At 35.5% G+C, this 13,458-nt stretch overlaps 1 protein-coding gene across 2 annotated transcripts in view; it reads left to right on the plus strand.

Moving 5' to 3' along the window:
* The window catches only part of LOC137403968 (circularly permutated Ras protein 1-like), a 41,752-nt gene that overhangs the window by 2,136 nt on the left and 26,158 nt on the right, over positions 1 to 13,458 (plus strand). The window contains exons 1-5 of one of the 2 annotated variants that reach the window (XM_068090112.1): positions 262 to 276; positions 1,095 to 1,275; positions 1,956 to 2,201; positions 2,896 to 3,069; positions 9,212 to 9,420. In XM_068090112.1, coding sequence (XP_067946213.1) covers positions 1,110 to 1,275; positions 1,956 to 2,201; positions 2,896 to 3,069; positions 9,212 to 9,420 — 795 coding nt within the window. In that variant the 5' untranslated portion in view covers positions 262 to 276; positions 1,095 to 1,109. Of the gene's footprint in view, positions 1 to 261; positions 277 to 1,094; positions 1,276 to 1,955; positions 2,202 to 2,895; positions 3,070 to 9,211; positions 9,421 to 13,458 lie in introns of those variants that run through there. The other variant, XM_068090111.1, reaches the window with a different exon arrangement.

Below are 13,458 nucleotides of genomic sequence, written 5' to 3' on the forward strand. Positions count from 1 at the left end.
GGGATACTATATTTTATTAATAATTAAGAAAGTTCTGATCAAGTATCCTAGGTGAGTCGGTGCAACAAGTGTATGAAGCGTGAGTTTAAAAGTGAATGTGACTCGAAAGTGGGTCTACATTAACAAGTTCTGTTTTGAAGAGTACATCGATAAACTGCAACTCCGAATCGTTGAAACACTAGGGTGAAAATCTTTTGGCAGAGGTTATCTCTGAATCTACTCAAAGCATGGAAACTCAGTGAATGTGACACTGCCACAAAAGTACAGCGAATATGAGTTAGTATCTTACAGCGTCTGAATTCAATATTCTATTAACTACAATTTGATTGTAATGGAACATGAGAAGTGAGCACAGCTTCCTTTGTTCAAACCCTCGGAGATGGTCAAAATTGAGATCACATATCACAGCTAGAACAACTTATAACTTGCATGTTTGTATTAACACAATGCGTTGAGTTAGCATAGTGAACATGAAAATCAATGCCTGAGCTCAGATATCTATTCTGGAAATTAAGAATAATAGTGTCGTCTAGAAGGTCGAGTTGCTCAATTATCACTTGTAAATTTCACTACTGGAAAGATAGGGCGTTGCTGCTATCTCGATTGTTTGCAGTTGATTATAGAAGCTTAGTACAAACAAATTGAACTGACAGCTCTCTAGGGGCAGTCGATAAATACAGTGCAAGTTTGTACTGTCTACTTAAAAACTTTGGGAGAAAATCTCTAATGTAAAGAAAGGGGTGTCCATCAGTGAAGTAGAGAAAAAAGATTGCATCGTGACGGTTTCGAACGTGTCACTTTCAGTAAAATAACCAACACTAATTACTTTCCAGAATAATTGTACGTATAGTTACTACACCTAACGATCTCTCACAGCACACTGACTGCCAGATTACTGGTATGGATAAAAATTGAAATCGATGCTTTGCCAGCCTTTTCAATGATGATTTTACAAAATACTATAGGTTCACTCTATGAATCTTAAAGTCTCCGAAATCCTCATTCATTGCATCATTAGAATGTAAAAAACATTTTTGCGTTGTGTCCTTAGATTTTACTTACTATCAATCTACATACTACGCTTTACTTTGTAGGAACACTAATCTAGCATGAATTTCGGTTCAAAAAAAGTCTACTGCTATGACCACTCTGATGAGGAGAGTGTGTCGGAGGATTCAGATTCATCTTTTGACGCGGAAGATTATTCCGATGATTCAGACGAAGAGGGGTTTGGCTTTGTAGCATCAGCAGGGATGGGGAGTTCAGTGAAAAACAGTAAGAAGTCCATTAGTTTACGCTTCTTTATTAGTTCACCTTTCCATCGGTAATCACATGAAGTTCTCATTACTGTAACAAAAAGTCTGTAAATATTTTGTAAGTCTGTTTTGAGATAAATTCTGCTGATGTTTTCTCTGCCAACAGCCACCGCTTTCACGTTCTGCCTTATTTAAGTGTTTTGGCACATTGTTTCTATATCTAGCACTCTTGCTACACAAAGCTGGCCGGGATTGTTGAACACGCTGCAGTTGGATCGGAAAGGATAGGTTTCTTTAAAAGGGCAACAGCACTAAAATAAAACGAATAGTTTAACAGAAAACTTTCGAAATACCTTTAGCTGCTAAGAGAACAGATACCAGGTGTTTTATTGTTGACATTATTAGCATATTGATATTCTCAAAGTATTTAATTGTTAAATGTTATATGCAATTTATTCATATCAAATTGAGTTGACACGACTTGAGAACCTGTAACTGTCCAGTAAGAAACGAGGACACAAACCATGAAGTATCTTGAATTAAAGTGAAAGAAAATATCTTCAAGTAAAGTTAAACAAAGATTTGGCATAGTTAAATCGAATTATTTATTCTCAGCTACATTTGATCACGCAATGTTTTTAGCATAAATATTGCAGTGTTTAACTCGTTCTAACATGAAAATTCTCTTATATTTATTAGCCTTGGTAAAGGTTAGGAAAGTCTTTACAAGAGGCAATCAGTCCAAGGAAAAGAAGAAAAAGAAGAAATCTCGTATGGCAGGATCTCGATATCAATCCGACAGTCTGTACCAACCTCGTTTGTCATCTGATGGCATATCTTCACCTTCACGGTATCAATCCGACTGCTTGCCCCAACCTCGATTATCATCTGATGGCATATCTTCACCTTCACGATATCAATCCGACTGCGGGCCCCCACCGAAAGGTAAACCCTCAACATTGTCTCGTGTAGCTTTTTCGTATTCTAAAAACTTTATAAGATGTTTTGACATCTTAAGGGACCTTACATATAAACTTACACAATGTTAGTAGGTTTTATCAAAAAGTAGCGGTATTTTTCTATCACTTACGATTGTTTTTGATGTTTGAGGGGATCTGATGGTCAGGATGTTTCAAGATTAATTTTGATAAAACCTGATCGCGGTTAAAACGCTCAGATTAAGCCAAGTGCGATTGTGACATCTATAGTTGCAAAGAGACCAACAGAATAGAGACGCGTAACGCTGCCACTTGAATGCACTTGCTAGAATCAACTCTTGCAATGAACTAGTGATATCACTTCACACGTGATTTTCTTCTTAGCTTTTATTCACGATGAAGTTTTATCAATTTTGATTTTGAAACATCCTGGCAGTCAGATCACCTCAAACATAAAAAACTGATCATCAAAACAATTGCAAATGATAGAAAAATACTGATACTTTCTGATAAAGTCTACTAACTCTTTGTGTAAGTTGAACTTTAATCTATAAATAGGGCAGTAATAGAAAAGTCATTCAACTGTGTTTTGTAAGTAGAAATGATAAAATTTACTGCGGGTAGATATACATGTACTAATAAATATAGTGTATGTTAGACCAAAAACTATGATCTTTATTGTTTGTTCTATATTTGCTTAGCCCCAGTAGCCCCAGCAGCACCAAAACACCGAAAAAAAATCAGGAAGGCAGACCCAAACCTGTTTACTGTCAGCGTAGGTGAACATGTCATTCCAAGGGACCCAGTAGTTGGGAAGAAAATACTGGAATGCAGAGATTGCAAGGGTGTTGTGACGGCCTTCAGCAAATTTCAAGGTAGTGCTTGGTCTGTATACATGTACTTCCAAAAATGCTGGCGGTACAAACACTGAGAAAATGCTGTTGGTACAAACAATATTTATGCTTATTTGCATCCAATAGATCATAGATTTAAATAATAATAGATTTAAAAAAACAATCAGATTGTTTTGAAAGAAATTTGTTATTTTTTTCAAAACAAAATTTTGTTTGTTTCGGCAAAAACATTGTTTTATTTAGGAAATAAAGTTTTGGTTTTTTTTTCAACCATGCTGTATGCCTCTATTGACATTTATCAGCTAACAGTAACTAAGTCTGAACTGACTTTCAGCTTTATCTCTGCCAAAATTTCAAATTGGCATGACTCAATGTCGCTTCATTTATCAGTTTTGACTGTATTAAGATGCAATGTATATTCCACAATGTTGCTGTGTCCTAATTCTTTGTTATTTTCAAGAGACTGTTGGAAATTTTGCTGTGAAAGACTTGCGCGTTGGTTTCAGTGCTGAACATTTATACAAATAGTCAGTCCATGTAGCCTTGTACAAGGCTGTCAACATTCACTGTTTTCATGACACGATTCATCCACAAGTTTGCGTCATCCGCAACATGGAAATGACAAACTTCCGCAAGTCAAGAGTTTTCCTGCTCGCAAATTTTTATCTAATGTTTCATGCTTGTGAAAGATGGAAACGGTACTTGTGGATGATGCGCAAGAAAATCTCACGAAGCTATTCCACTTTCAACATTTTTCACTCTTGAGTCGTCCATATTTTGGTTTGAGTAGTTCCAAATGTGTCGCTGTGACCTCTAGTGTAGAAATCCTTATTTTTTTAACAAAGCGTGCGCATTAATCCGTAACATACCAATGTCTATTGAAACACTTATCTCACGGTAACTCAATGTGCGCCCTGCTCCAAATCTGCATCATCCAGGCAATGAAAACGGTGATGGCAGCTCTGAGTAATGTTCATTGTCTTCCCTAGAGCATCACCTAGAAATGTAATTGTTTATTCGCATTTATTATCATAACTGACTAACATCCGCGCTCATTTGCATCTCATAAGGCCGAGAGACACACAAATAGGTGCAGGTTGGTTTTTATCATTGTACACATGAAGATGAAATTACCTCCACATCTGGAGCACAGACATTTTGCGTGTTTTATGATGTTTCTGTGATTTCAACTCACATCTGTAAAATGTAGTTATAAAAATATTTTCAATGCTCTAACCCTCTTGTCTGCGCACCATGGAAACGGCAACTATGGGCAAGTCTATGTTATCCATTGCTGGGGTCATATCCTTTGTATGGCTTATTCATCTACATCTCGCTTTTGTGTGTTGCCATAAACATAAAATATTAATCGGTTGTATATATGAGTGAATAGCATTTTCCTATATGCATCTAGTGCCTGACTTTTGCAGTTCTTTCACAGCAAGTTATTTAGTATCATAAGTGCACCACTGAGAAGTTTCAATGCATTCACTCAGTAGCATGTCATAGTTTTACATGTAATGTTGATTCTTCATTAGCTAATGTTTTCACTATATACACATGGGTACGAATCAATATACGAGGTTAAGATCCCAGGAAGGTCAATCTAAATATTTCTATGCTGGAGGCATTCAAATGCTGGTATCTCAATGGCAGACGTGTTTCCTTGCATAGAGATTATGCTGAAAACAAAGAAAATTGTAATCCTGTACTTATAATAGAATTATTTTTATAAACCAATCCACCATTTTCATCGAATCGACCTCATGTTTGTAATAATTTTCTGTAAAGTTGTTCATTACCTCTGTAAATTTGCCCATTTGTGCAATGTACTCAACATCTTCGTTTTTCGAAGTGGCCAAGTTTTCTTTCGGGCACTGCTAGGTTTGACACATACCGTAAAACCTCTATTTGAACACCATGGAGGAGCGCCATTTTCGACCCTTCTCTGCAGTGGCATTTTATTAAAGGTGCATTTGAATAGAGGGTGGCATTGTATTTTTAAACACTTCATCAAAATTTTTGGAAGGTAAATTTAACCCTTTGACGGCCGAAGCGAATGTCGCCTATATTTTGCACTCGCCTTCGAGCAGAGTGACATTAACCCTTTATGTGCAATAAATCTGCTATAACTTACGTCCAACTTGTCGTAGATCTTTAAATAAATACACCCGGCAAGCTAATACATGTCTCCACCAGTTGCTATTTGTTGCTGCAGTTAACCTACAATGATAATAATATTGTTGCTGTAACCTACGAGGATCTTATGTCTGCATTTCAGTTTGTTGGAGCTTTCAATTTTTTATTCCATTCTAAACTTGAAGAAATATTTTTATTTTATATTAATATTTAACAGTGTTACATAAAAGCTCATTGCACTCATTGATGTTTGCTACAGTTAACAGCCCTGACTGGCTTTTTATGTGCACTAGAGGATTGAGTCGATCCATTTTAAGCCAAATGTATATAACCGCAATGATGCAATCAAATAATATGTTATAAATATGCATGTTTACAAGTTATGATAATCTTTCAAATGCTTCAAATATGTATTCAAAAACTAGTAGCCTAAACAAACCATAATTATAATACGCGTAGAAACACAAATTAAAATTTTTCAAACAAGAACGTTTGCATTGTTTGCTCGACCAGTTGCAATCCGATTGTTACTTTCGTGTGGAACCATTTTATATTTGTCTAGGTTGTTCAACACTTTTCACAGTGGGTTCTGACCTCAACTCTTTATCTGCAGAGCTGAACTAGTCGATATTAGTGTCCGAACAATTTTTTAGCAGAGCAAAAATTTTTCTGTGTTGACATTTAGAATATACACCTCTGGCGCCAATAAAGTGCAATGAACTTAGATTCAAAATGTTAGCCTCAAGTACAGATTTCATCAAAAATGCTAAAAAGATTTTCACACACAAAAGTGTCAAGTCTGCATTAAACAAGGGACTACTATTAGCCAGATGCAGTTATTAATCATATCTATGGCGTTGCTTTCAAAGTTTTCAAAAAATAACCGTAAGCTTTATAGTTAAAAAATGGACTTCGATACGAACAGCAACCATGAAAGACAAGTGTTAATGATGTTACCGAGTCATTATTAGCACCATTTTTGGACATTTTTCTGCTGATCACTTGTGTTATTGTGGGTTCATAAAGATCGAAGAATATCAAAGTGGCAATCAAGTGTATTTTTCAACCCTTTTCCTAGAGTGTTGGTCAAATAGAGGGGGCACTTAAATAAAGGTGGCGTTCAAATAGAGGTTTCACCATAATTAAACTTTTTGTATCACCCACATCTCATTGACTAGTTCTGATAGAACTTTTCAGAAGCATTAAATGTCAATCACGGTCTTGTTCATAAAAATGAGGAAACATTGGTGATTGCTCAATATGCAAGCAAAACTGCAGAATTGTTCTCATGATAAAAAGATAGTGATTCCAGTTGAAGGATAAACCGTCTGTATGCATCCTTGATCTGTGTAGCTACCAATGCATTGGTGGGATGTCTCTCACCTAAATCAGTAGCTAAAACAATGGTGAGATAAACACCAGTAGCTAAACACCAAATGTGGGATGTCTCTCACCTAAATCAGTAGCTAAAACAGAATAGGAAGTAGAGCACTTCAGTGTCATTCATGAATCATGTCCATTCTTGCATGCAAGTCATTGGTATTCGAGCATACGCAAAGAACAAGTGATTTTGAAAATTCCTGAATGACAGCTTCAAATCTAACATTACTTCTGCTACAGATAACATCCTTTTTGATTAGAGTAATTCATGACAGCCTCTCATACTAGCACTGATTGCATGGGTCAGGACTAGTTCTGTTTTTGATAGAGACATAAAGAAAGCTGTGAACCGAAGATATTACATCATATTGCTGCAATCTTTGGTCTGTTGTGGTTTAACCTGTTAGATATTTTTGTTAGCCTTTATGAAATTCAAAAATTTTAAAATTAGGTGTATGTTAAAATTCTAAATTAATACTTAGGCTGCTTCACACGATGTATTTCAGTGTTAAATCACACAATACTTTGGGGGATCGGCTGTAATAACAATGATCACACTATCAGAAATGCATCTGTGTTTACATAGGCGAAATGTTCACAGCATTATCATTATACGATGCATCGCGGAAACATTACAATATTGGTCCCGCAACAACTGTCACAAAATAAAATATGGATCAAGCAATCCCCGAAGGCCAATCACCATCGCTGAAGTGGTCTGGTACACATTTCACAGGTCGTCATTGCTCGGCGACCTATCAGGAATGTTTAACAGCTGTCACCTTTTTCAAAGTATCCACGTTGCCGCGACAATGTATCCGCTTTACAGCGCATAGAATCGACCAATAATGGTCGATAGGACAAACGAACATACAGCGCTATAGTCTGAACCAGCCTTTAGCTAATCTAAACAAATACACAAGTTAAAGTTAAGTTTAGCCTACAAAAATAATTGAGGGTGTTTGTTCATAGATCTATTTTATATGCTCATAGATCTATCCTATTCATGTATGTGTATAAGTGAAGCATTTGGTGGAGCTGCCAAATAGTCAACTGTCCTCGACTAATTCAAATATGTACCTTTAGCTACAGGCGACAATTCTTTTGTACACGCTTAAAGGTAGGACAACTTCTAAAGATATTCGTGTCAGCTTTGACTAACACCCCCTTTTTCCTGCAAACTGTCCAAATATCACCGTGTCATCGATTGATTAAATTACACCTTAAATGAATCTTACAAGGGGAATTTTTATTTGATATTGTGTTGGATTGTTTTCCCAAAATAGCTTCCTACTTCTATCAAGATCAACAAGACATGTTCATTTGCTGAAGCCTTGGATTCAACCAAAGTTGCTAAATGCTATCAAAAGTTCATAAAATTTTGTATGTTTTACCCAGTTAAAAAGGAGTTCAAACATTTGTACTGTATTGTATGGTCAGATATCTGGATTTAAAAGCAAGACACATTTTAAAATCAATTGAGGCAGAGTCTCAATACTTTATCATTGAATTGTTGTGTATGATATTACATAAAACATGTTTATCTTCTGAAGGTGATTTGACCGACAAGAGTTTTAGAAATAAACGCTGCTTTTATATCCTCAAAACGTAGGGGATACACAATTGTGGTACACATGCGCTGGTCAGATTTTACGTTGATTGGTGATGCGCGAGGGTGAATATTACCAGTCGGTTAGGGTACGTTAATCTGACAGATCTGTAAAACTTATAGACTAAGATTTTTGTAACGATTCTAACACTTTTGGGCTACAATAACTAGGCATCTATTGTATTTAATTATAAATAGAATATAAAGGAATGAAAATCTTTTCATAATTTCTATAAAAACAGGATTTTTTTCAAGTCATTTTCTTTCATAAAATTTAGACGTAGAATCATATGAATTGAATATTTATTCATGGTTATTGTGTGGTTTGGGGGAGGTTATGCACTATCGTAGCATTGAGAGAAATAGATCTAAGGCTAAGTTGTGTTTGACTTCCCTCTGGGCCAAATATTTGACGCAACTGATACGTTAACAGAAGTCACATCTGTTAGTTAGTTATGTAAAAGCCTATCCTTTTTAGAGCTAACGTTTGGCAATGTTTCGACGTCAACATCTGGTGTTATCTTTGTGATAAGACTATGTTGCTAGTAATGTATACAACTTCAATTTATGACCATGCAGTACTATTATCTAGCAGATAACTTTGTTTTGAGTGGCAACAATGATCGATGCTGATACTGATGTGGGGTGATATCGACGATAGTTCTTTCTAACAGGCATCTGTTTAAAAATGTTACTAAATCTAAAATCAATCCGGAAAGTTTCCATTCTACAAGGTCCACTTCTATTGGTATAAATTTTCATTTGTACACATGCCGTTTGTACACATGTCGTTTGAAACAAGCCGTCGGTAGACATGCCATTTGCACAGACGGCTTCTTAAAAATGACCTCTCACGACATCTCATTTGTACAAATGCCGATTGTAAAAATGTCATGTTTACAAAGATTGTGTATATACAGTGCCTGAGCAAATGCTGCCTGGGCAAATGCTGCCTGAGCAAATGCTGCCTGAGCAAATGCTGTCAATATGTGCACTTTTAGTACGAAGGTTTAATCTTAGTTTTGCTGTTTTCAGTTAAAGAAGGCATCAATAACTGGTTGTGCGACTTCTGTCGGTCATTCAACCGAGAAGTCGACGTAGTCGGCTGGACTAAACCTGAGACGGATGATATCACCTATGAGCTCCTCGCACCGCCCACCGAGGGTAAAGAGCAGAAGATGGAAGAGCGCCACAATGTTGTGTTTGTCATAGACATCAGTGGCAGTATGGGGTGCACTATGGAGGTTAGTTTAATATGTCAATGATAGATACTGTTTGTCTGCTTGATTATTTTTTAATCACTTGTAAAGGCCTGGCTACACACACCGACACTACCGAACGATACGCGTTGACAAATTGACCCACCAAACAGCATTAACCTTGGTTTTGTGAAGCAGTGAAGGTCATAGTGTCTGCTGGATTTTTATTACCGTTTTTTGAAATATGATCAACGTATTTATTATCTATTATCTATTATGAAATTATTGACTATTTATAAAAGTAATAACTATTGTGCAGCTGTTTCATAGCTAGATTTTTGCTCGTTGAAATAAGGCTACGTGAATACAATAAAAATCAGCAGTAGAAAAATAATTCAGTTATGGCTCAAATCAAACTAAACATTTCAAAGATGATCTTTCCCTAAATTTTTTAATCGATTTTATCAGAAAGTATCGATATTTTTCTATCATTTGCGACTATGTTTTATTCGAGGTGATCTGACTGCCAGGATGTTTGAACATTAAAATTGTTAAAACTTGATCGCAATGAAAACACTCAGATCAAGCAATCTCGATTATTATGTCTGAAATTGAAACAGACGAACGGAATAAAGCCGTGTAACACTGCAACTTTAATAGCTGATATCAACTATAGCAACTAGTGACGTCATTCTGCACGTATTTTTCTTGTGAGCTTTTTAACTGTGATCAAGTTTTGTCGATTTTAATCTTGAAACATTCTGGCAGTCAGATCACCTGAAACATCAAAAACAATCGCAATTGATAGAAAAATGATGATAATTTCAGATAAAATGTACAAAAACTCTGGAAGTTCATCTTTAATATATAAACATGAAAAAAATTGTTTGAAAGGTTTTACAAGCAATTCCAATTTATACTAGTGGCCCTGGTGTAGCTGTCAGGATTGAGAATACCTTTATCCATATATAACTGGTTGTTTGTGTTAATCCCCGCTTTCATGTTTGAAAAGGAATCGCAAATTAGACTAGATTGCGCAGGAAATAACCAACAGTATCGAGAGTATATGCGCTTGAGTCAACTATTTCAGCCCATCACAAATGCATCTTTTTTTTCTTGACATTGCCCGCTAGCTATGCAAAGGACCTATTTCATCGGCGTGTGTAGCTACACCTGTAGTCTATGATATAATTGTACTGACCCATGGATGGTGAGTGACTACAGAATAGCAGCTGTCAAATAAACTCTATCTTGTCTGTTAGTCCAGGTTCTTACATTACTAAAAATCTGCTTTCATGCGAGCAATTGGATTTCATCTGTATTCAGCTTGGCTAGATCTGCAGAATTTGAAATTGGCAAAGGATTTTGGCATCTTCTGTGCATTTTAAATTTTTACAGCAAGTCATATATACTTCCTTGCAAGCTATTAAGAAGAGTGCTTCGTGTGTGGCATTTATGCGAGTCAAACTAATCTCTATGTTATGTATTTACCTCGCTGGTCCAGTATTAACATTTTGAATGCAAAGGCATTTTTTCAATCCTATATATAAATCTCAAAGTCTGTAATTCCGTCTGTTCAGCTACAGCAATTAAAATTTAAGAATAAATTATCCACTTTGTACTAGATTTGATCTTAGATCTTTTCATTCACCAAGCGATAATCTTACCAATTGGGCTACGCGAGATGCAATGAATTCATTAGGCGTATGAGTCATTATTTAGATTAAAATACACATAACATTCTGCGTTACGCAACGTCGCTAAAGCTTGCTCTCACGGCTCTTATTAGTAAGTTTAGCAATACAAAAAGGTCTGTACTCAAATTAGTAATTGGCAATGTGCCAGGCTAATGGCAAGTGGCAGGCAACTACATTACCTGCAACTGTTTACAAACTGGTTTCTAATCACCGCACAAGGTCCAGCATTCGGCTAGTTTGTTTAAAAACAGTTTTTTAAATAGTCTTCTATAGGTATGTACTATATAATATCTAATATAAATACTAAAATAATTCTTATCATAAAAATTCAGGGATGCATTTTCATAAAACTCTAAATGAAGACTTACCTACTCTGAATAAACACATCATTTAAGGGTATGTGCAACATACCAATATATTTGAGGGTGTTTGTTCATAAATTAATTTTATATGCTCACAGATTTACCTTACATATATTTGTACAGAACTAGGGCTTTAGTTGACATTCAGGTATCATTTAGTGGAACTGCCCAATGGTCAGCTGTTTTTGAGGATTTTAAATGCCTGTATGTACCTTTAGCTACTGCAGACAATATCCTTGGTACACAAGGATAGAGCAACTCCTAAAAATATGCATGTCGGCAATGGATAGCACCGCCTTCTTCCTGCGCACTGTCCAAATATTTACGTAGCAATTAATGGAATTGCAGGATAACTGACATCGTACAGAGGATTTTTCTTTTTTATCTGGAAATATTTTGGTTTCCCCTCATAAGTCCTTCCTACTTGTACCAATATCAACAAGGCATGTTCATTGGCTGAAGGCATTTGATTGGACCAAAGTTAATGAAGCTATCAATTTTCACACAGACTAGCTAAATCACATTTTTCTTGGATGTGCAAATATTTAGATTTAAAACCTAAACACATTCTGAAACCAGTTGAAGCAAAGTCTCACGACATTGCCTTATAGTAGCCTTGTATTGCAGTACATAAAAGTAGTGCTTGATGTTGGCCAATCAGATTACAGATTACATTCTAACAATTGTCTGGATATCGTCATTTTTGGGTTTTACAAAAATGAGGTAATTACAAGTTGAACGACGAAAAGCATCAGCAAATAACGTTGTTTACTCTGATGTCAGCGTTTTTTCTTTGTGTGTAACTGAATAATAATTCATCCGGCAGCAACAGTATTTGTGACTCACCAAGGAAATGACTGTCTCATTAGCACTAATGAGTGTTTGGACTACTGATAAGGGTATATGAGCCTGCCTCATCTGGTTGTAACATCAGGGTGATGATCTTCTCATCTAAAGTAGTCTCTCTTATAGCTAGGTATGATCTGATCTCGACTTAGTATTACAATAATATAAAAATGTTTAAAATACGGTGTGAACCCTTGAACTAATATTTGGCTCAAGGTTCACAGTAATTTCCAGCATATGTTTCTCAAAAAATTTGTAAATTGTAGACAAGTACACGGTCGTCCTTCATATTGTGGTAATCAACATAGCATTAAACATCACCAGTATAGTTTCTTTTGATTTTCAAATTTCCTAAAAAGGCTTAGGGCTAGTAATAAAAAGTAAAAAAATAATATATATAATATAGTAAAATGATAAAAAATAAGGCTCAACTTTTGGCTGGACTTAACGAAAATTGATAAAATCTTCAAATAAATTTTTGAGGCAATGAACAAAGTTGTTATAATAATCTAGTACTTAGTGTATGAAAGGCAGGAAAAGGCATTCAAAGATGTAAACGCCGGAAATCTTTGGAAGCAGCAGGAACAAATAAATTATCAAATATTGTAAATGTAAACAATATATGTTAATTTAAAGTTCATCTATATATATATATTTCTCAAAGCATGTGGATCTGTGATTCCGGCTATAGCGCACGCTGTACCAATTTTATTTTACCATTGCGGATACGCGTTCCGATGCCCCCGTTAAAAATTTTTTCCGTATGGTTCAATTACTATATCTTGGGTTAAGGCCAATTGTTCTCCCGCGGACAATTATATTGTCTCTGTGGGGAGAACCTCAACATTATCTTGCTATTGCGCTATAGCCGGAATGACACACAGATCCACATACTTTGAGAAATATATATTGTAGATACTACATACTCAGGGTTTTTATTTTGTTTTCTCAGTTCGTATTAATTGTATCATTACCGAATCATCTTTTATTGTAATCGTAGCAAAACAGACTTATTTAACCATTACTTGCTAATTATATCATATTTACATCTAAACCTTTTTATATTCGTTTTATTTTTTTTCCAATTTATTTGACCTGCACAAAACAATTTCCTCATGATATGAAGTTTAAAAGTTGTTTGACAAAGTTTGAAAACCATTCGTTTTTATTTTCTGTTA

The sequence above is a fragment of the Watersipora subatra genome, chromosome 9 (assembly GCF_963576615.1).
Source record: "Watersipora subatra chromosome 9, tzWatSuba1.1, whole genome shotgun sequence".
NCBI classification, from domain to species: domain Eukaryota; kingdom Metazoa; phylum Bryozoa; class Gymnolaemata; order Cheilostomatida; family Watersiporidae; genus Watersipora; species Watersipora subatra.